Here is a 24,300-nt window from a genome sequence, read left to right as displayed (position 1 = left end):
CCAGATTGAGGACCTTTGCTTCTACCCTTGATTTCATGTGTGGGGATGGGGAAGGGCTAGTCCAGGTTCTTAAGGCCTGTTATTTTTACAGATAAAAAGATACAGGCCTCAGGGGTAGGAGGGGCCCAAGGGCCAGGCAACCCTCACTGAGCTTTGACCCAGCACTTCTCTTTTGCTACAGAGCTAGCCTTTCGGGTACCTCCTCCCTCCTCCTAGATCCTGCTGCAGAGAGCAAGGGTGGGACCCTGGCTCTCCATTTTCTCGGGGAAGAATTCTTAGAGAGAATTCCCGGGCCACCTCAACCCTGGCTCTTCATTTCCCAGCTCTTCATTTCTTCCTGAGTGCTTCTGCATGTCTGCTTTGTCCCCCAGCAACTGGCCTTTCAAAACAGGGGAAAGAAACCTGCCCACTTCCTCCAGCTCCCACCCCAGAAGGCCTAGTGGCTGTCAGGCGTGTCTGCTAACCTATCACCTGGGCTCCTCCTCACAAGCGCCCAGGGAGGAGAGATCATTGACCTGTTGTACAGATAAGAAAGCCAAGATGCAGAAGGACTCTGAACTCCACAGCAAACTGCCAGAGTGAGAGTCTACGAGAGGAGGGCCAGTGGGGACCTCGGTGGCCACCCTGTCCCAGTGGTGGGATGTGCTGTGGACAGCAGCCCCACATACCACATACCCAGAAACCCAGCCCCTGCCCACAGCTTGGGAGATGCAGAATCACAGCACATTTGGTTTTCTGCTTCCTTCACTACCTCCCACCTCAGCCCAGGTTCCCAGACCTTGCCTGTAAAAAGAGTCCAGCAGGAACCAGGAGGGTTCCAGAAAATTACCAAGCCTGACCTCAACCAGCACCCCAGGGACTGGAACAGATGTCCCTATGTGATGTCCCTGTCTTCCTGTGCTATGTACAGTCTTGGGTACACACACTCAGCTCTTTGCATATCAGGAAGTGTGAAGGGGAAAACACACACACACACACACACACACACACACGCACGCGTGCACACACACAGAACAGTGGGAATGGGGCAGGAGGAGAGTGTGTGCTGAGTTCCCTGCTCCCCCCCCCCCCCCCCCCCCCCCCCCCCCCCCCCCCGCCAACCAGGAGCCAGACAACCCCAAAGAGCAGAGGGTTTAACTCCCTAGTAGCTGACAGGGGAGGACTCCTGGCTCACGGAAAGGGGAGTGCTTGACTCCTTATCTTTGAGGTTTATCCTCTGAGCCTATGGCTGTGGAGGGTCCTGCCCCCTCTTCCTGAGCCTTCTATCCATAGACCTGGCCTCCCAACTCAACCCTCCCTCACTCCCAATGGCCTCTGCTCAAGACAGAATCAAGTAGGGGCCCAGAATGAACAATTTCAGAGTGGGGAGGTGGGGAGAGGTGGAGAGGGTGCCCAGCCTCACAATTTTGCCTTTGAGGCATAAGCTATTGGAAAGGCAGGGCAGGGAGGAGCTGTCTTGGCCCCTAAATCTGGTCTCTTTGCCCAGATGAAGAGGCCTAACGGGGGCGAGATAGCATTGGAGTGGTGGCAGGCCTCTGATGAGGGCAGCACCACCCCATCCTTCAGGGAAAGGGCTTGTCGACAGGACAGGATCCTAGAAGCCCTAACCCGTCTTCTCTGCCATCACTGGAGACACTAACCGTGTCATGTAATGCTCAGGTTCTGTTCTAAGAGCTGTACGTACAAATCCATGTCATCCTCATAACAACCCCATGAAAAGAGCACTATTTGTGTACCCAGTTTACAGATGGAGAAAATGAGGCACAGAGACTCATTCACCTGCTGAGGGCCAAGAGCTAGTAAGCAGGCAAGAGAGGATCCACAGCCAGGCAGTCTGATTCCTTTCTGGTAGGCACTCTGTTAGTAATGACAATCGTGCCCTCTTTGGGAGGTGGGTATAGTAACCAAGTATATAAGGTATTCTTATGTCTGCTTGATAGTGTGCCTACCTCCTAATAGTTGAGTGTCTTCAGTACCCAGAAAGGTATAAGTCCCCAAGAATCACCTGACCTAACCCAGGAAGAGAAAGAAGGTAATGGTATTGCTGTAGCCCCAGTTTTAGTCACCTGCAGTCAACCACTGTCTGAAAATGTCAATATTTGTTTTGACTCTTCAAGAGAGATAGGCCACATTCCCATGCTTTTTATTATAATATATTGCTATAATTATTCTATTATTAATTATTGTTCTGAATATCTTGCTGTAATTGATAAATTAAACTTTATCACAGGTGCGTATAAGTAGTGAAAAAAACCATAGTATACATAGAATAGTATATATACTATGTATATATAGGATCCAAGGTTTCAGGCATCCAGTAGAGATCTTGGAAAACGTCCTCTGTGGACAAAAGGTTGCTAATATAGTTTCATCTTCACACAAGGAAACAGAGGATCAAGGGCTTGTGCATAGCTTTCCAAAGACAGTGGTTTTCAAACCCTCAACATGCATAAGAAAGAATGTGGGGGCTGGGTTGTGGCTTGGTGGTAGAGCACTTGCCTAGCATGCGTGAGGTACTGGGTTCAATCCTCAGCACCACATAAAAATAAATATATAAAACAAAGGTATTATGTCCATCTACAACTAAAAAAAATTTTTTTAAAAAGAATGTGAGCTTATGCATGCATACATACGCATACACATATACATATAGATATACATGTACAACAAACTAAAGGTTCTTGATGCACATTGATATTTTCTTTCTCCATTTGTTTTAATATGCTGGTTCAACCCACTACACTTTCACTACCCGCTAAAAGGTGCAATATGCCTGCAATTAATGGCAGAGTAAACATAAATAGCCTAGTATACTGTGAAGTATCTTCACATTTCTGTAGTCATTCCTTGGGTAATAAATGTCTCTGGAACACTGAGGAACAACATCTCCCATCACGGCAAATACACAAACGTGTGTCTTACCTGTAAGACCGAGTTTCACTTATCTTCACTTACATTTTTTAACTCCCCCTTTTCTGATAGTAACTTGTGCCCCGGACTACAAAGCGCCCAGGGGATAGAACTTTCCATGCCGCAATCACTCTGCATAATATCCAGACGCATCTAATAAGCACTTTCTTCACACACACAGACACCTTACATCTGCACAGAAGTTTGATCTTTGGAAAACATTTTCATGTTGCCCTCCCAATCTGAATCTCACAACAGTGCCTCCATCTTGGAAAGGACCCTGGGAAGCATCACTGTGGAGGACTCAGGTTGGTCTAATGCCTGAGCTGTGATGCTTCTCAAAACGACAGACAGCTTCCACCTTGCACTTCCTGACACAGGGTCTCTGGGCTGGTGCTGATGTCTTCCTTCCCGGGGAGGAGGAATGACTTGGACAGAAGATGACAAATATTGTCATCTTCTTGACTGATTGGTCGAGACTGCCAGGAGCACAGCATGGAGGAAGGTGGCCAGGCGCCCACCTGGATAGAGCAATGCTGAGGCCCTGGTCATGGGCAATGGGAGCATTTGGCCCCCTGACCTGTGCTGTTTCTCCTGCCCTTCCCAGAGCAGGGTAATGAAGAGTCAGAGCTGAGGGGAACAGGTGGCCCCATGCCCAGCAGTAAGCAGAGTCTCTGTTTGCTGGTAAGGTCCCCTTTCCTTTCCAACTCCAAAAGCAGTTCTGAGCAGGACACTGGCAACCAGGGGAACAAGAAGTCCCCACAGCAAATACTCACCAACAACAGGGCTTCCAACTGGTTAATGTAGATCTCTTCACTGGCCAGGAAGCCAGAGAGAACCAGCTTCCTCATCTCCAGGCCTTTCCCTGCCTCCACCTGCAGAAAGCAAACCAACATCCAACAGCTCATGAGAAAGAGAGCAAAATCCCTAGAAGACTGTTGCTTTGTCTTTTTTCTCTCTTCTTTTAACAAACTCTTTCAAAGGGAATAAGAGTCAGGTGTTATTACAGAAATTTTGAAAAATACAAAAATATAAAGGCAAGACCTATCGCCCAAATTCCTATCCACACCTTGCTTTATTTCCCATCATTTTTTTCCTTCCTTCCCTTATTTACTACCCACCCCTCCAGTCACCCCTCCATCCAGCTATCCTCCACCCATCCTTCCATCTATCACCCTCGCCAACTTTGTCACGGTAAGCAGGACCACAAGGACCTGCCCTCATGTTTAGTGAGCTGTGTAAGTGGGGAGAGAGATAAAGACACATATAATGGAAAATTAGTCATGACTGAGGCAGGGCATGGTCACATGGGAGGGCACAGCAAAGGTCACAATCTAAGTTTGGGGAACAGACAGGGGCTCACAGAGGAAGTGGCATATAAACTGGGGGAAACAGGCAGAGAGAATGGAAATGGGCACGGGGGCCCCAGCCTTGTGACCATTTCTGATGAGATCTTCCTATCCCTCCGGGGGGATCAATTCCACAACAGAGGACCCTTCCCACTTACCTGTGGTAGCCCCCCAGCTTTCCTCATTGTATAAGCCACAGACCCAAGCTAGCCTCCTCCTGCTTCCTAAATTCCTGCTCTATGGTGGAGATCATGCCCTGTCTAGCCTTGAATGCCCATCAACTCGAACAGTGTCTGGTACTGAGAAGGTACCCCCCCGAATTTTTCTTCAGTAAAAAAAAAAATGTGTAATTCTTCTCATCATCCGAGATCCATAGGAGGCATTCCTGGCCCCTCTCTCCCTTTCCTCTGCCACATTTCTAAAGTGTTTGACAACATCTTACATCAATTCTACCCCACGATTCCATCCTCCCCTCTGCAGCGGTTGAGACTCTGAGGCCCACTCAGCCACCTGAATTCTAACCAACCTCCACCCCACTCTCCCTTCCCGCTTCCCGCCTGAAGCGGCTAGACCAGTCTTCCCAGAATGCCACCTGATGCCTGTCGAGGACCTAATATGAACACTGCAAAATTTGATCATTATTTGTTCATTTATCCATTATTCATTCAATAAGTATTTAATGAATGTCTGTTAGGTCCTATAGATACAAAGGGAAATAAACAGACGAGAGTCCTTGCTCTTGTGTGGTTTATTCTCTAGTAGGAGAGAAAGACAATAGCAAACAAACATACAAGCACCTTCCTAACCTTCCTCCGTTCCCCACGGTCAAGACATTACTGTCTTTCCAACATACTAGAAGCGTCCATTCACTGAACTTTGGCTCCTGCCATTGCTGCTGCTTAAAGCCCTCTCCCACCTGGAACTCTTCTCCTGACTAAATGACACCTCTCCTTAAAGAAAGAGCTGCCATCTTATCTCTTCATCAAGTCTCCCTGGACCACCCCCCCCCCCAGGCTGCAGCACCTTCTTACCTGCCCAGGAACTTCTGAGCTTTGCAACACCTGCCTCACACCCCTCTTCCCTGAGGCCAGCACCACGTGATAACACCTGCCATTTACTGGGGGTTGTACATCTTTTCCACATTCTCAGCCTTCAAACATCCCACTGAAATGGGTTCTGTATCTTCTCATTGTACAAATGGAAATAAATCATTTAAAAAGAGGGAAGGGAAGGACCCAAGTCACATGGCCAGGACTGGCAGATCTGGGATCCCACTCCAGGGCTACCATTTCTGTGTTTCCACAGCTCTGAGGAATTCCCCAGTCTCCTATTCCTTTTTCAAGCATTGGGTGTTTGTGTGTTGTCTCAAATGGATCCCTTCTGGGCATACCCGGACGTCAGCTGAGAGAATGTATGACGCCGGCAGAAATTTCATAAAGCCCTGAGAAGAGCTGCTGTCTCCTAACTGGACAGTGTGTCCCAACGGATCCTCACAGGCTTTCCCAAGCCACATTCTTCCCGCCTTTCCCATAGGTGAGGAGCTTAATTAACACTTTGTTTCCATCAGCTACACAACTGTCCCCAAAGTCTGAGCCTCAGGTAGAGAGAAGGATGACTCCCCAGAGATGTCCACATCCTAATCCCTAAAATGTGTGAACTCGTTACTTTAATGATGGTGTGATTAAGTTTGAGATGGGGCCATTCCTGGGTTATCTAGGTCCTCTGTAATCAGAGGGGTCTTTATAAGGAGGAGGAAGAAGGGAAAGAGTCAGAGAAAATACGATGTGACAAGAGAAGGAGGGAAGTTGGAAGACACTAGGTTTATTGTTGTTGTTGTTGTTGTTTGTTTTGGGTGGTCCTGGGAATCAAACTGGGGGAAATATTATGACTGAGTTACATCCCTAGACCTTTTCATTTTTCATTTTCAGACTGGATCTAAGTTGCTGAGGCTGCCCTTGAACTTGCAATCCTCCTGTCTCAGCCTCCAGAGTCTCTGGTATTAGAAGCGGGATGGGGAAGATGGGATGGGGAGTCAAGGAACGTTGGGGGCCTTCAGAAGCTAGAAAAGGCTAAGAAGTGGATTCATTTCCTTAGAACTTCCAGAAGCCAGGCAAATATGCTGAGCCTTTTAAGACTTCTGTATCAGAACAGATCTATTCTGTTTTAAGCCATTAAGTTTGTGGCAGTTTGTGTGGACCCCCCCCAGCTTTTGAGAAGGACAATGGTTATTTATCAATGGCTACAGAGACACCAGGAACTGTGCTAAAGGCTTTTTGCTGGAATCTCACAATCTGGAAGGTATTGTCATTATCTCCCGAGGCACACAGAGCAAACTGCCAGCTGCTCAGGGACAGCACAGCCTCCAGCACACACTTAGGCACAAGATCGGCGCCTAGAGCAGGGCCTGACAGATCCCTCCACCACGAGCATTCCCACCAGGCGCCACATCCTTCCTGCTCTCCGCCAACCAAAGATTTGCCTGAAGTCTTGGTAATGCCTTCTAAAGGAAATCCCCTGGGGCACACTTGGGCTGAACAGGCAGAGCTGGTTGGACTAGGACCCCAGGTGATTGGCAGCCCCAGGCCCCAAGAGGCCCTCAACCTGGCACCAGCAAGACCCCTTAGCCCTTGTGCCTGTCATGTCAGCGAAGCCTCCCTTCAAGGGTCCCACCTCAAGATCCAATCCTGAATGCTGGTTTTGAGGGGACGGCTCAGGGAAGAATCCCCACTCTGGGCTACATTCCTTCTGAAGTTTTGGCTGGGATCAGGTGGAGGCATTAGGGAATTTAAGGATGTGAAATCAAATTCTGTCTTAAATTTTAGTAACAGGCTTATTGCTCAGTTACCACCTGAGACCTCTTCCACCTTTTCTTTGCTTTCTCTAGATCCCACATGTTCCTGGCTTAGAATTGTTTCTTCAATCCTTCGGGGGCTATTCCTGTCTTATAAACACCAGGGCTCAACCTTCACTCATTCCTTCTCTATAACGTGCCAGGCACTGGAACACAAAGATGAAAGAAACAGTTTCTGTCCACTAACAAGCTCTCCAGAAGGGCCACACAGCAGAATCCCATGGGCAAGTGCTCTGAAGAGGTCAGTGCCTAGGCTCTGCCATGCTGTTGCAGTGCCCAGCATAGAAAAACCCCCTTCCAAGTGACACTGTCTCCTCCTCCTCTGGTAGAGGAGCTCACAAAATGCAGAGCTCACAAAACGCAGCCCTGGTGGGCTCATTCATCTCTAAGCATTTTACACGACCTGCTCAGATGAAAGTCTGACCGCTTGAGACTCCCAAATCAAGGACATCGGGTCACTATGGTAGGGACAGTATCTATAGATAAACCTTAGTCAGCTCTGGCTTGGGCTTCCACAGAGCTAAATAAAGCTTCTGAAGGTTTGGTTCTAGGCCAAACCAAGAAACAATCTCTCCAGGAGGCTTGATCTCCTCCAAGACAACAGTAAGGACTGAACAGGCAGGGCTGGCTCTCTGGCTGTGTTTCAAAGCCAGAGCAGAGACTGCAGACAGCAGGACTCGGCCCATGGGCCCACATCACTTTGCGAGGAGCCCCCAGTAGGATCTGCCCAGAGTTGATACCACTGAGGCCAGGGATTGTGCACATGCCCAGGGGCTTACAACCAAGCCAAGCATCAACCTCAGGACAGCTGGCCTCTCTGAGGTCTCTTTCAACTACTTCCTCAGCAGAACTCAGAGCAAAGAGGGGAGAGGATAAAAGACCAAATTCCACCTGCTCCCTCTCTTTAAGACACACGTTCTGGTGTCTTAAAGCTTTAGACAGAAACCATGAGTGCTAGGCAGTGTTTGGGAACCCCTGTTGTTCCTAGCCCAACTTTACAGCTTTGCCAGACTATCATGCCACTTATTTTTGTTCTTCACAACGAATGACTTCTTTTAAAGCAGAATCTTATTTAGGACTTATAGCTGAAATCATAGGAAAGATGTACAAGTGATTTTTTTTCTAGTTATACATTAAAATAAATACTTAACTATTAAAGTGAAAAATATATATCCAGGTGCCACCTAAAATCATCTTTCAAATCACCACCTATGGGGCTCTCACTTCAGGAAACACCCCACAGCGGACAGAAGCAGGGCCCTTACTGCATGTGGAGGCAGGAGTGACCTGGGCAGGTGAAACAGAAATACAAGCATTTCAGATAAACCATTAAAACTTGGCACAGAATGACACCTGAAGGGTTAAACTGCTCTACAAAAGGGCTTTTATTCCTGACAAATGAGTTCCTTGAAATAGCAGCTTCCACAAGTCCCGGCCTGCCAGCCCTATGAACCTTTAAATAGAACTGCACGAAAAGATTTTGGGAAAGTATACACCGTTTTACAGATGGGAGGAGATGTTGCTATCAGTATCTGCATTATGAGTTTCCAGATCATTAACTCCTCAAAAAGAAATCTGGGTTGAGAGATGCAGCAAACTCCAGCTACAGCTCTGGAGAAAACCACTGCCGGCTTCATATCTGTCCCCCAGGAAGATGAAGCATTTTGGAAATTACACTAAAAACAGGATTGATTTATAGGACTGGCATTTGGGCACATGCTCAGCAACACAACTACTGTTGAAGATAAGTAGCCCTGAAGCAAAGTAATAGTAAAGAGTGAATTGCCTTGGATTCCTACCAGCTGCCTTGGAGGAATGAGCCAAGATCATCTGCAGCCCAACACATGACTGCGCCATCCAGAAAGGACCCTTGGCCATACACACCGGGAACACACATGCATACACATGGGGCACACATGCACCCAGTCTAGCCCCGACTCAACAAGAAGTGGTCTCACCTCTGAATCTGGTACCCTTTTATAAGAACACGTCTCATCCCTTGACTGCTTTCTCACTATATCTCTGTCACCTGTGCACTCGCCAACCCTTACTCTGCTCTTTGTGAGACAGGACTGTGCCTCGTTTACCTTGTTCCATCCTGGGCAGATGCTCTGAATACAACATAACCTGTCAGCATTTGTTGAATGACTCGAAGAGTTTTCTTTCCCCATCTCCACAGATCCTGTTTGTCATCTGCCTGAGGCCAAGCCTGGTGGAAGAGAAGGGCTTTGGAGAGCTGTTCAGGATGAGCCAGGGAGCCTGAAGTTTCTCAGCACTCAGGAAAGAACCCCTGCTCCCATGCTGGAGACAACTCCAGGAAAGGAGAAAACTCCATCCAGGCCTCAGGAGAGACAATCTTAGGAGTAAAATCTGTCCAGGCCCTTTGTCAGCCACATGCTACCTCCTGAGAACACCTCTGAGAAACAACAAGGTCAAGGTACACACTTTGCAGGTCCCAGTGAGGCTCACTGGTTTCACAAATTCTCACTGGCACCAGCCACACACACAGAGCACCACGCTGTGTTCATTAGTGAGGACAACATGGTACTTGCCCTTGAGGAGAATCGGACATAACAGGAGGTAGATGTCTACAGTTCTGGACAGAGTGAAGCATGAACTAAGACCGAGGTGTAAGACAGAATCCAGGAAAAGGGTGGGTGCAGGGTAGCATGTGAGCGGGACTATATCTATGCTGGGGAAGACTTCTCAGAAAAGTCCCTTAGGAACCCCACTGATCTCCCATCTCACACATTGCTAAGCTCCCAGCAGGCACTCCTGCTTCATGAACAGACTTCTCCCCCATTCTGTTCCTGGTGGGGAGCTTGGTCAGACACTAAGTCTGCAGAAGCCTCCATGTGACTTACCCCCAGTGCTCCAAGCCAGCACCAGATCAAAGCACAGGGGTGGGGTGCCAGCCTCCCAATGCAGCTCTTCTGCAGCCACTGCTCCACCCAGGCCTGCAGTCATTGCTCCACCGGGACTCTGCACATCAGCCATTTACCTACCCTGGGTCTGCAGGCTATTTCTGCCCCCATTAGCTCCTTCAGGGAGCCACACTCTAGTGTGGGTGGGGCAGGGCCGAGATCCTCATCTGATGGTGAGGAAATACTCAGAGAGGTTCAGAGACAGCCTCCTATCCCCAGCAATGCTCCCTGCACCACACCCTCTAGGGGCCCACCTGCTGTTAGCCAGCCTGACTTCGCAGTATGCAAACTCTGCCACAGTCCTCCAGGGCTCTCCCTTCTAGCCACAGAAGATAGGATCTGAGCAATAGCTCAGGTGAGAAGAAGTGGGTCCAGGTGAAAGAAAGCCCAGCATGGTCTATCATGCCAGAACTAGACAGAGCTGGTGTCCCAGGGGGTGTGTGCCCCCAGGAGAGGGAGGAAGAAGGCCAGGGGATTGGTGTAAACACTCCCCTCCTGCTCTGCCTCCAGGAGCATGGCTGCAGAGAACCCTGAAACCCAGGAGTGGGTGGGCTGGTCCAGCAGATGCTTCTTGCCTATGCCTACTTTGGGAAAAGCGCCTACCTACCTGGCTGGTGTCTCAAAGGCAGCTGCTACCTCCCACCTCTTCAGCTGATTCAACTATTTTCATTTAAGGAAGACCAGTAGCCTCTGGCTCTTGACCTTTGCAACTGCTCTCTTGCCTCAGTCAAGACACTAAGTCCCCAGTATCCCCTTAGCCGACACTTCTTGAGTGCCCATATCCTCCGGTTGCCATGGAAACAATGAATTATTGCCCACCAGTTTCAAGTCAGCCAGCTCCTCTGGGGGAAGCAGGCTCACACCACTGACAGCCCACCAAGTGACTCATGTCACGGCCAGAAAGAGCCCCCAGCACAGCTGGCTGAGAGGAATGCCCCGCCGTCACTGCCCCTAAGGACAACTGGTGCAGGGGGAGCACGCACTTCACCTCTCCCCCAGGAACAGCTGCCAAAAGAGCACAGCCCTCGGTTCCCCTCGCAGGCATGCGCCAGCCCCTCTCTCGCACGGAGTGAGGTGCTTCCCCTCAGCCATGAGGCTTGTGCACACACCAGCCATATCTGCCCGCACACGGCTTTGGCGGCAGTCGAGAGCTGCCAGCCCTGCCCCCTCCCCGACAAGCATCTAGGGCGTGTCACATTCCCACCTTCACAGCCACCAAGAAGGGGGACCCTGAGCCGGGGCTAGTCGGGGTTCCCAGCTCACACTCCTCCAGGAGAAATACATCTTCATCTTCCAGAACCTTGTCCAAAAAGCCTATTGCCTCCTCTTCCTCTTCCATGGCAGCCGGAGCCCGCGGAGGGCAAACAGGAAGCAGGGTCCACGCAGCAGCAGCAGCAGCAGCGGCGGCCGCCGCCGCCGGGAGAGAGGCAGGCAGGCAGGCAGGCAAGCGGGCGGGAGGGAAAGCGCGCGGGGCAGGCCTACACCAGCATGCTGGCCTCCCCGGAGTCAGTCCTGGCACCTGGCCACCGGCTCCCGATGAAAGGCTCCATTATGAACCTTTTCCTGCTGCCGCTTTCCAGCCCTCCTGGGCGCGGGGCTGCGGGCCCGCCTCCTGCGCGTCCCCACCCTGCGAAAGGGGAAGCCTGGCCTTCGGGTAGCCCCTGCCGGCCGGCCGGCAGCTTCTCGCGCAGAGTCGGCCTCCGCCGGCGTTTCAAGGCTGTCACCCGGACCGTGGCGAGGCGGGCGGCGCAGCTGCAGGCGCCCTCCGCGGCCCTTCCTGGCTAGCGCACCGGTCCCGCGCAGGCGGGGCCCCGGACGCCGCTCAGTCCTCGCGCTCTGCTCGCCCCGGCCGCCCCGCTGGCCGCTCCGTCCCGGCGCCCCGCCGCGGCGTTCCCGGCCCCACAAAGCCCGCCCTTTCTGGACTCGGAGGCTCGCGTTTGCTCTGAATACACAGGAAATGCACGTCTTGACTTGCGAGGTGGAGCCGTTCGTTCCCTCTGTGGTCACCGGGCAAGCGGCTGGCGGAGGCTTCTGATGCGGAGGAGGAGGGAGGGAGGAGGCCGCAGACAGGCCGGGCGGGCGCAGGGGGAGGTCTGCTTCCCAGAGACAGGCTTTATTTACAACTTCTCGCTAGAGCCGGCAGGCAGGGGGAAGCAGGAGAGTAGCTTAGTCGCACAGCCGTCCCCCCCACACTCCACCTGGTCACCACCGGTCACCGTGGGAATCTCATGAGTCGAAGCCCCCTTCGCACCTTGGCCTCAGTCTCCAACACCTATGCCAAGGAGAGGCCCAGGCCCGGTGAGAAACCACAGTTGTCATCCCTACTACGGCTGGTTGAACAAGACTTTGTGGGGGGGGGGGGAGTGGGGAGGGGGGCACCTGTCCTGCCTCACCCCCAACAAGAGCTGAGTGTCAACCAGAGAGTCCTGAGCACGTGTCACCTGGCGCCACAGACCAACCAGATGTCACGTTCCACCTGTGAGTGGGGTAGCACCCACTCACAGGTGCTACCAACACTAGCAACGCCACTTCCTTGGAGGAGTTTCCCCTCAAGAGGGGCCTCCCGCAACAGAAGCAGCTCTACAAGGCCAGGACACCTATGACCTAGGACAGGTAGCATTGCCAGCTCTGCCCATTCCCCGCTTGCTTCTCATCCTTACGGAAACTAAATTCATCCAAAGGGTGAAGCCCCAGTGTAGGTCTCCTAGCCCGGATCCCTGAGATGCACACAACTCTGCTTTCGGGGGGAGGAGTCTAGAGGCAGCTCCCGGAACAGTCTTTCAGCACACAACATCAAGGACAATAATGACAAACACTAGTACCCCTGAGGGTGCAGGTGAGGTAATCAGTGAAGGAACCAGGTAGGGCTGGGCAAGCTAGATAAACCTCCTTGGCTCCAGCTGATGGCTGCTAAAGGAAAAGCAGGCTCCTGACTGCCTTTCTCTGTTGAAGTGAGAAATCTGGATTCTTGGGTGAAATCTCCTGATTTAAAAAGGACTGCAAATAATTTACATCTTTTAAGAAACATGATGCAGTTTAAGTGAATGGCATCTGTGCCCTGAATTATTAGGTCCACCGATTACGGGGCTGCCTTTATTCTTGCAATGGGTTGTTTCTTTGAGGAACAGTTAGGACTTTTGTGTGGGGAAGGTTCCCTGAGTGTCTCCTTTGTCCCATTTCCTCTCTGGACCGGGTATCTTGGAGTCAAATTCAGCTTCACACACTACTAAAAGACCATTTATCTGTGTAAACCTGTATCTTAGCTTCCACCAACCAGGCAGTGCAGCGTCTGAGGCTGTCTGTCAGTGCCTCGTGTGTCCATGACCAGTCTCTCATGCACATATCATATTCCCTGTCAGGTGACAATTGTACAGCCACAGGATAAAAGAGTCAAACTGTCAAGACCATTTCCAAAGGAAGGTCAAACTGGGCACCATCCTGAGCCCAGGTGGTGCCACCTTCTCTCTGCTTCACCTCCCTGCTCAGCACCTTAGCTGAGAATAGCCCTCTGCTGAGCCCCCAAGCTGGGTGGAGAGGAGAAAAAAAAAAAGAATGGGCATGGTTTCTATCCTCACTTCCAAAAAAAAAAAAAAAAAATCTGTAGAAGTTTGGAGCTCTAGATGGGGTTCCTGTCAATCTCTCAGTATTAGAAAACCTGTTCTTGCTGGTCACAGGCTCCATCTTGTTAACAAATACAGAGATATGGGATGGGTTATCCGGGGCCCTAGAGACTGTCAGGCCTTGGTCAGGGAACCCCAACCCCCTCTCTCTTCAGTCCCTGGTTTTTCCCTGTCCCTGCCCTGGCTGGGTTATAAATAGCCAGGGCACATATGAAGGGCCCTTTCAGCCACAATTCCTCATTTGGTTTGGGAGGGTAAGGCTGTTCCCAGGGTTTGGGAACAACCAGGCCTGGCATTCTCCAGGGCACAAGTGTGTCAGCTTGGGGCCTTGTGCCACAGGTTCTTCTGTCTCCACCCTGCAGGATCCAGTGCCTGGCATGAGCTGCTCACATGGGTCAGACAAGCAGGAGGCATGAGAGAAGAGCTGAAACTCTAAGGAACACTGGGTGTCCCTTCCTCCCCCCAGGAGAACATGAGGCACCCTTAACAGTCTTTTAGAGTATACCTGTCTTTATTCCTCACACCCCTAGCATGGTGGGATCAGCACCCAATTCTTCCCCCCAAACCTTGAACCTCACAGAAGCGGCTCACTGAACATCCAAGGCATCTCTGCTCCACCCCACTCCAGTTGCCTGGAATTTCCAGTGAGTAACTAGGATGCCCCCTCCACTGGACTCCTCAAAGGCCCTCAGTCCTCTCCCTGGAGGGGGAGTGACTCACAGGTCCCCAGAGTGCTCCCTCCCTTTCCTTCACAGATGCCCTGAGCTGGAACTGGGCTTCCTCTCTGTGTCCTCCACACTCAGCCTGCTTCAGTCTGGCTCCTGAGCCTCCTCTCCAGAGAAGCAGCCACTCTAAAGGCCCCCAACTGCCTGTTCCAGAGGCAGAGGCCCCCCTCTCCTTCCGAAGGTTCACCTCTGCAGTCTGGACTTTCTCAAAACCCTCAGTTCTCTTGGCCATGGAGTTGCAACTTGTGACCACTCCTTGGTTTAGGCTGGCCCTTCTTTCTCCTGCCCCTATACATGTGGAGGTCTCCACTCAGGCCCCTGTGCTCTATCTTTGTAGAACTCATCCCTTCTTACTGCTAGGCCGCCAGCAACTCATCACCATCCCCAGGCCCAGCATCTTGCTAGACTGACTGTCTGTCTGACACCTGCACTGACAGTTAGATCTCCTCCCCTGGGAGATGCCAAGGCAGCCTCAACTCCACATATCCAGACCAGGAGGCCCCTCCTCCTCCCTAAACCAGCTTCCCCTTTTGGCTTCTCCACTTTTGTTGGTGGGCCGCCATCTCATGGCTCTTCTTCCTTCTGGCCCTACACATCCCTTTTACCAGGTCCTTTGGTTTTTCTTCTTCTTTTTTTTTCTTTTTCCAAATCCACCACCCAACCAAGGTTTGCAGCATTCACACCTACACAATCCCAGTCACTTGGACTCCCCATGTCATCTGTCATCTACCTGTTCACTGACTCCATTCATTCATACCCTGAAAAGGCCTGGCAGGGCAGACACACGACCTGAAACGGGACCCCTGCCATTTGGCCCACTCTTGATCCACTGAGGCTGAAGAATGTCTGAATAAAGGAGGCATAGTTCTCATTCATCAGTCTCGATGGGAACACAGGACAAAGCCACCAGTCCTGCCAGAGGGGGAAAACTTCACAGGAGAGTGGCTTTTGGGTGTCACCTGGGTGTGAGGAAGAGTATCTTTGATTGAACCCAAGGGTGCTTTACCACTGAGCTACTCCCCAACCCTTTTCATTTTTTGCTAAGTTACTAAAGCCTCAAACTTGTGATCCTCCTGCCTCAGCCTCCAGAGTTGCTAAGATTATAGGCCTGTGCCACCATACTCAGCATAGGGGAGGGTTTCTAAGCACAGAGAAGAAAAGTTGCCTGTGTGTGTTTGGGGGTGGTGGCGCCGGGGACTGAACCCAGGGCCTTGCATATGCTAGGCAATGCTCTACCACTGAGCTACCACCCCAGCCCTTTATATTTTGTTTTGAGACAGGGCTTTGCTAAATAGCTCAGGCTGTCCTTGAACTTGTGATTCTCCTGCCTCAACCTCCAAGTAGCTAGAATTACAGGTGTGTGCCACGGTGTTTGGCATGAAATGGTTTTTTGTTTTGTTTTTTAAGGAGAGAGGAGAGAGAGAGAGAGAGAGAGAGAAATATGAATCTTTTTTGTAGATGGACACAACACAATGCCTTTATTTTTACGTGGTGCTGAGGATCGAACCCAGGTCCCACCCATGCTAAGCGAGCGCTCGAGCCCTCTACCGCTGAGCCACAATCCCAACCCTATGAAATGGTTTCTTAAGGAAACGCAGGAGACATAGAGAACAGAAGAGAAAAAGGCTAGGAGACAAACGGGGAGAGGCTGGCTGGAGCGAATGAGGCACCCAGACCAGATCCACATCTCCAAGACTCCAGTGGATTACTCCCCACCAATGGCTTTCTCTCACACTCCTCCTCCACCCTCCCAGTCCCTTACGACTCAGTCTACAAGTCTGCTGTGCACCAGGCAAGCACCGTGGTCACACTCAGAATGCAGTCACAAACAGGGGATACTGTGTTTACCTTCATGGAGCTAATGGTCTCAGCAGAAGAGTGACCATTATGCTGACTCCCAAGGCAGAGCCAAGGGACAGGCAGGACTGGGGAGAGGCACATTTTAGAACTATTCAGTTGAAGTGCCATTGCTCTGGAAGGGGTAACATGGAAATGTCTATTGTTGATTTTAAATGTTCACACCCTCTGACTCAGCAATTCCACTCTAGGGAATTTCTCTGAAAAAAAAAAATACTTCTATAAGGACACAAAGATATATATGTTCAAAGATGTTCACTGCTGCGATATTTATGCCAATGAAGACTGGAAAGAGCCCAAATGTCTATCAAAAGTGGACTGGTCTGGCAGGGCAGGGTGGTGCACATCTGTAACCTCAATAACTCCAGAGGCAGAGGCAGGAGGATTGAAGTTAGACACCAGCCAGGGCAACTTAGCAAGACCCTTTCTCAAAATAAAAAAATAAAGCTGGGCGTGGTGACCTAAGCCTGTAATCCCAGTGCTTCAGGAGGCTAAGGGCAGGAGGATCATGAGTTCAAAGCCAGCCTCAGCCACTTAGCGAGGCCCTAAGAAACTCAGTGAAACCCCGGCTCTAAATAAAATATTAAAAAGGGCTGGGGATGTGATTAAATGGTTAAGTCCTGTAGGTTCAAACCCCCTACTAAAGATAAATAAAGAATAAAAAAGGGCTGGGGATGTAGAACAGTGGTAGAGCACTTGCTTAGCATAAGGCCCCAGCACTACAAAAGGGAAAAAGAAAAGGGGTAGGGGCTGGTTAAATAAATTACATCCATAGAACAAAATACTGCGTACATTCAGGAAGAGGAATAAGGTTGATCTTTAATTACTAGTATGCAAGATGTCTTATTAACTAAAACAACATGAGCAAACTTCATAACTACCAATAGCATGATCTCGTTTATATATATGTATATATACACATATAATAATGCATGGAAAAAAATGAGAAACTTACAACTAACTCCTGGCAGTTCTCTGTGTAGGATGCAAGTTAAAGAGACTTTCGCTTTCTACATTATGTATTCTGTTGTTAGACTTTTTAGTGATGCAATCAGGGAAAATAAAGAAGCTATAAAAAGAAATGTGGGGGATGGGGGTTTTGCTCAGCGGCAGAGCACATGCTTAGCATGCGCAAGGCCCTGGGTTCCATCCCCGACACCACAAAAAGAAGAAGTCTGTTAAATACTATGACTGGGAATTGAGAGTAAGCTCAGGGTACAAAGGAGGTCCATCTGAGGCAGCAAAGAAGTCACTGGAGGCTCCCTGGAGGAGACGACATTAAAACTCAGACCAAAAAAAAAAAAATGAGCAGGGGTTAGCCATGCCAGTGGGGGCTGGGAGACAGACAGGAAGGAGAATGTGAGGCCCAGTGAAATGAGCTCCATCTGGGTGGAGGACAAGGAGTGTTCACAGACTCATTCACACAGTATTTACTGAGTACCTACTATGTTCTAAGCCCTGAGAACTACAAGGAGCAAAAGTTTTGTTACAAAACGGACAAACCCCTCATGGAGTTGACATTCCAGTAGGGGACTGGTCGCTAAGAGGCTGCAGAGGTACAGGCAGGGGTCAAGTGGTCAGATGAATCAGGGTCTGGATTTCACCTGACAGACAAAGGGAAGGCATGGGAGGGTTTTTAGCAGGGAGTGACATGACCATTCTTTAATGCCTCCCTCTGGCTGACATCAGATTTCTCTTTCTAAAACAGTGTTCACTCTGTGCCCAGCAGGAAGCCACTAAATCAGCCCAAACAAGGGCAGCGGGGCCTGGCTGATGACTCAGCCCCGTCACACTCCAGACAAGAACCTCTGGAAGGGCCAGGCACATTCCCACCTCCGGGCTCCACTGGTTGCAGTTCTCTTGGCCTGAAGCACTTTCTCCCTCCTCCTGGCCTGTGCCCGGCTCTCCGTGCTTTCTTGGCAGAAGCTCAAGCCCCACTCCAAACTTTTGGAGTTCAGTAGATCTTGGGTCAATGAAAACTGCCCCCAGAGGCCAGTGCCAGGCAGGGAGAGTCACTACAGCTGCAGATAGCACCAGAGTCACTATCCTCCTAACCTTGTTCCCTCCTCTGCCTTCCCTTTCTCTGTTATAGAACATTGTGTCAGTATAATCTCAGCAACTCAGGAGGCTGAGGCAGGAGGATCACAAGTTTGAGGCCAGCCTCAACAAGTTGGCAAGGCCCTAAGCAATTTAATGAGACCCTGTTTCAAAACAAAAAAATATATATAAAAAGGGCTGGGGATGTGACTCAGAGGTAAAGCACCCCTAGGTTAAATCCCCAGTACAAAAAAAAAAAAAAACAAAACAGAAATCAAACCAAAACAAACCCCCTGCCAGCTCTGTAACCCTGGGCAAGACATCCTTATGGGTTAAGTGGGGATAATCATAGCACCAATCCTAGGGATCTTGTAGGGTCTGGTGCACACGGGGTGGTGCTGGGAGTGTGGTAAGCCCTCAGCTAGCTCCAGCTGTTCCCCCTCTTCTTTGGAAGGTGCTGTGTGTTGAAGAAATACAGAAGAGGGGGTCCTAGCCCACCCACAGACTCACCTCTTAAGTGTTCCAATGAACCCAGTGCCCCCACACACCCCAAACCAGATCATTCTCCTTTTCCTAAACCTCCAATGGCTTTCCCACATTCCAGAAGGTACACAGCTCCCTTACCTAGCATGTTCTTCTGGACCAGTGCCCCAGCAGAGCATGACCCACCCTCAAGGCTACCTTCTGCAAGGTCCCCTCCCTCCCTCCCTTTGGGTATTTACATCTCTCAAGGCTGTTTGCTCAGAGGACCTGGAAATAAAGGAATCTGGGGCTAGGGGTGTAGCTCGGTGATAGAGCATGTGCTTAGCCTACACACAGACCTGAGTTCAATATCCAGCACTTCAAAAAAAAAAAAAGAAAGAACAAAAGGAAAAATAAAAGGAGTTAACAAAGAAATATAGGAGTTTGGTTTTTTGTTTTTGTTTTGTATGTGTGAATCCCTTGTTCATATTAATTCCTCACAGCACCCAAAACAGTATCTTGTAAAAAGTGGGTGCTGGAGCCAGTACACACCTCTATTCCCAGTAACTCAGGAGGCGGAGGCACAGGGATGGCAAGTTCAAGGAGAGTCTCAGCAACTTAATGAGGTCCTGTCTCAAAAAAAAATTAATAAAATTAAAATTAAAGGGCTGGTGAGATGTAGCTCAGTGGTAAAGTGCCCCTGGGTGCAAGCCCCAATACTGCCACCTCAAAAAGGCGGGTGCTCAGAAACTCTTAGTGAGTGGAAGCAACACCAGGAGGCCTACAGGGCAAGGCGAGGGGTTGCCCACGAAGCTAAATCAAGGGGCTCAGGTTAGACGATGGCTCTCATGGAACAGTCATATAAAGTGGGATCCTAGGGCTAAAGGGAACTCGAAAGACATGGCATGGTGACAGCACACTTTTGTAATCCCAGCAACTTGGGAGGCTGAAGCAGGAGGATTGCAGTTTTGAGCCCAGCCTCAGCAACTTAGCGGGACCTTGTCTCAGAATAAAAAATAAAAAAGGGCCGGGGATGTGGCTCAGTGGTTAAGCACCCCTGGGTTCAATCCCTGGTACCAAAAACATAAAATAAAAGGAGCTAGGGTTGTGGCTCAGTGGTAGAGCACTCGCTTAGCCTGTGTGAGGCACTAGGTTGGATCCACAGGACCACATAAAAAAATAAATAAATAAAGGTATTGTATCCATCTACAACTAAAAATAAAATAAAATAATAAAAATCCACTAACAATGAAGGAATCTCCTCTCTACCTTCAGTCCCCAGCCTCTGCTTGAATCCTTCCAAGGACAGGAAGCTCATTACTTATCTTGTTGCTGGACAGTTCCAGCAGCTGAAAACCTAGTTCGAGGTGTTAATGTACTCAGCTCTTGCCTCCCAGTAACTCTATTCTCATCCTGTCCTCCAGGGCAACCCAAGATACTTTTATTTTAATTGGGTAGTGTCCGCCTCATTCAAATGCCAGTTTGGAGGGACATGCAATCAGCAGTCTCCCCATCCCAGCCCCAGCCACTCACTGACACACACCCCTGCTAGGCGGGGGCAGGGAGTGGCCCTGGGATCCTATATCACATAACTGGGTTCATAGATACCATTTACCCAACCTGAACACTTGGGTCTATCTTCCCTAGTGGCCCCTCACCTTGCCCCGTGAGCCCTGTGGGGCCATTTCCATTCACTTAACTCTTTTCTCAGAACTATCTTTTTCCATTTAGTAAATGCCAAATGTCCTGGGCCAGCAGTGAGGGTCGGAGTAGTGGGGAGCCCCTGCCCTGAACAGCTATTCTAGACACTTGGCTTTCTAACCTCCTTTTAGAGCCACAGTTCTGAGTCAGTGGTGATTTTGATCCTCCCGGAGGAATTTGGCAATGTCTGGATACCTCCTTCTTCTTCCGAATTTTGTTTGTTTATTTGTTTGTTTGTTTTGTTCTGGGAGTGAACCCAAGGGTGCTCTACCACAGAGCTACATTCCCACTCATTTTGAATTTTTAAATCTTATTTATTTATTTATGGACTAGGGATTGAACTCAGGGGTATTCTACCATTGAGCTGCATCTCCAGTCCATTTATTTTTTTATTTTTTGGTATTGGTGATTGAACCCAGGGGCACTTAACCTCTGAGCCACAACCCAAGCCCTTTTTACATTTTATTTAGAGATAGCAAGGCTGTAAGCAACACACTGAGACCCTAAGTGGCTGAGGCTGGCTTTGAACTCACGATCCTCCTGCCTCAGCCTCACAAGCTGCTAGGATTACAGGTATGTGTTACTCAGTTTTCATTTTTATTTTTAGACAGGGTCTCACTAAATCGTTGAAGCTGGCCTCAAAGTTGCAATCCTACTGTCTCAGCCTCCCTCCCAAGTCAGTGGAATTATAGGTGTGTGCCATTGTGTCTGGCCCTGGATACATTTTTGAATGTTACAACTTAACTTGAGGATGCTACTGGCATTGAGTGGGGAGAGGTCAGGGACGTCACCGCATAACAAAGGATTGTCTGGCCTTTTCCAGATTATAACCCCTGCTTGAGATGCACTTCAGAACCAGAAGCCGGGCTCTGAGGAAGGAGTCGGGTGAACATTTGCAGGGCCAAACCCAGTGAGCAGAGCCCCTCATTCTCTGTTTCCTGGCTCTGCCTTTCCTCCTCGGGCACAGATACTGAGAGGGGAGAGAGGGAGGGCACATGCTGTCGAAGTGGGAAATGGCTCAGATCAAGTCTAAACCCTTGTTATGGTCTGGATCTAAGGTGTCTCCCAAAAGTTCAGGTGAAATAAGGTAAGAGCTTAACCAACTCAGTGCAAAATGCACTTGAATGGATTAACTGAGTGGTAACTATAGGCAGGAAAGGTGTGGCTGGAGGAGGGGTGCCCCTGGCAGGTGTGCCTTTAGGGAATATATTTTATCCCTGATGAGCAGAGCTCTCTGGCTTCCTGATTGTAATGTCCTGAGCTGTTTTTCCTCCTTCATACTCTTTCTTTCTTTTCTTTTTCTTTTTTGGCACCAGGATTGAATCCAGGGGCGCTTAACCACTGAGCCACATCCCCAGCTCTTTCTATATTTTATTCACAGACAGTGTCTCGCCAAATTGCTAAGGCCCCGCTAATTTGCTGAGGCTGGCTCTGAACTCCCGATCCTCCTGCCTCAGCCTCCAGAGCAGCTGGGATCACAGGGGTGCACTACCGTGCAGGCCTCCTTCATACTCTTCTACCTTGATAATCTGCCTCATCTTGGGACCAGAGCCATGGAGTCAGCTATGGACTGGGACATCTGGAACTGCAAGCGCCAAAGAAACTTTTCCTTCTCTAAAATGTTCTTGTCAGGTCTTTTGGTCACAGAGGCAGGGGGGAAAAAAAAAAAAAAGCTGACGACAACCACCCCCTTCCCAGACACTGGGCTCTTTTCTTGGTGTCTCTCTCTTTCCCTTGAGTTCCCTAGGGTGACACTCCCCCAAAGGGCTTTCGCCCAGCAAGAATACTGCGGAGAGCTGAGCCATCCTTGATGGGGCCAGAACAGAACAGGGAAGGACCAAGGGTAGCCAGAGCTAGAAGCCCATGAGAGAGCTGGGGTTCACATCTCAGGTGGGGTTCAACCTCAGCTAGCTCTCCAGGAGGTGTTTAATTCCATTGACAGCTGAGGGGACTGAGTCTCAATGCGCTGCCAAAAGTCACATGGCCAGATAGAGGTAAAACAAGGGCGCTTGGGCTCACGTTCTGGAGAAGACCCAGAGCGGGGTGGTTACCAGTACCCCAACCCTGATGAGGCTGTGTAGCCTCACTGCACCCTAGTTTCCACGTACGTAAAAGGAGCGAGAATGGTGCCCACCTCACAAGCTGGTGCTGAGGACCAAATGAGCTCATAGTTACGAAGCCCGACAGCAGTGCCCGGCAATTAGAAAGTGCCATGGCGAGGGGTGGGCTGGGGTTGTGGCTCAGTGGTAGAGCGCTCGCCTAGCGTGTGTGAGGCACTGGGTTTGATTCTCAGCACCACGTACAAATAAATTAAATAAAGGTCCAATGACAACTAAAAAAAATATTTAAAAAATAAAAAAAGAAAATGCCATGGAAGTATTTGCATTTTTTCTCTTCTTTCCGCCACACAGGCCAGAGGGTGAGGGCTCCCTGTGTCCCTCCAGATGGAGGCTAATGGCCCATCACCATGCTGGGCAGGAGGTCAACAAGAACATCTTCCACGTGAAAGAAAAACACTCTGCCCCTGTTAGCACCGACGAGTGGAGAAGCCAGGTCACAATGACAGAAAACAGTCTCTGGGGTAAGAGCCTGCTGATTCCCTGTCGCCCTTGTGCACCTGGGTGGTCCAGCTTCTGCCCCCAGGTGTCTCACCTCTGGGTGGCTCAACACCCCAGGCTTTCAGGACACTTGTTTCAGGGGGCAATTTAACACCATGTTGGCGTGATTATTTGGGTTCATCACATCCTGTCTCTCTCTCTCTCTCTCCAAAGATTTCAGGACCTCAAGGGCAGACAACGCATCTTGTTGGACCCATCCTCTTATCTACAGTACCTGGATAATTGCTGCTTTCTAAGTAGCCTGATTGGCGGATGCGAAATACATTGATGAACTAGGACCCCAGCACAGTAGCAGGGAAGGGTCCAGACAGGATGCGAGAGCCACCAGGATCAGCTGGGCAGCCAGGTGGGTCCATCATGGAGGGGTGGTCAAGGCAGAGCCAGGTGGAAAAAGCAGTAAGGGGTGGCCTGGAGAGGACAGGGAGAGCGATCTAGGAAGGGGACCGAGGATCAAAACTCAAGCGTGTTATCTGCCTACTTCCGACTTAGCTTCTTCCCACCCTGCCCTTGAATTTGTTCACGGATAAAACAGTGGAACTCTCCCAGAGGCTGAAGGTGTTGGGTAGCAATGAAGAGCAGAGCACCCGGCACGTGGGAGCCAGTTAGTAACCTCTTCTTTATAGCAGGGGAGAAATGGGGAGCAAGGTTACCCAGTCAAGGAGGCAGGCGAGCTGACAGCATGTCTGCCTCCACCGTGGCCATCCCTTAGCCTCCTCACCAGGCCTGGGACAGAACATGAAGGCAGGAGAGTGGGGTGCAAGCTCAGAAGCTGCCGCTCTCCATCTGGCTCCCCCATTCACTTGGAAACAACCTGTTTGCTTTGCAACTCCAACCCCCTAAGCCCTCAGTAGGGGACTGGGGAAGTAGGGAGAAGGCAGTGATTCTTCCCAGCTTTGTCCTAAGACTGCCCTTACCCTCCCCGCTTCCTCTTCCTTGGTCACCCAGAACTACATGGTTCAATTCCAAGCACCATTTAAGAACCTCTAAGTGCCTGAGCTATTGATGGGGCCCACAGAGATGATCAGGGATTGGGGCTGCCAATCTCATAATAGCCGATGCATCCCACAAGTAACTATGTACACCCCCCAGACAGCAAAGAGGCCAGCAGTGAGTTATAAAGGCTTCACAGGGAAGGGGCGGGCATCTGAGCAGGACCTGGCAGCACCATTCCAACTGCAGCACCACAAGGACCCAAGCTTAAGTAAAGCTCTAGCTCCCTGGCTGTGTGGTCTCAGGCAATGATGTC

At 50.2% G+C, this 24,300-nt stretch overlaps 1 protein-coding gene across 3 annotated transcripts in view; it reads right to left on the bottom strand.

Moving 5' to 3' along the window:
- Abr (ABR activator of RhoGEF and GTPase) overlaps positions 1-24,300 on the bottom strand; it is a 198,174-nt gene that overhangs the window by 65,433 nt on the left and 108,441 nt on the right. For 2 of the 3 annotated variants that reach the window (XM_076869123.1, XM_076869124.1), the window contains exons 1-2: positions 11,239-11,962; positions 3,687-3,785 (exon numbers count right to left, since the gene is read on the bottom strand). In XM_076869123.1, the coding sequence (XP_076725238.1) occupies positions 3,687-3,785; positions 11,239-11,373 (234 nt within the window). In that variant the 5' untranslated portion in view covers positions 11,374-11,962. Of the gene's footprint in view, positions 1-3,686; positions 3,786-11,238; positions 11,963-24,300 lie in introns of those variants that run through there. The other variant, XM_076869122.1, reaches the window with a different exon arrangement.

This window comes from Callospermophilus lateralis, chromosome 11 (genome assembly GCF_048772815.1).
Source record: "Callospermophilus lateralis isolate mCalLat2 chromosome 11, mCalLat2.hap1, whole genome shotgun sequence".
NCBI classification, from domain to species: Eukaryota; Metazoa; Chordata; class Mammalia; order Rodentia; family Sciuridae; genus Callospermophilus; species Callospermophilus lateralis.
Note: the sequence above shows the minus strand (reverse complement) of the source record. Positions and strands in the feature narration are given on the sequence as shown.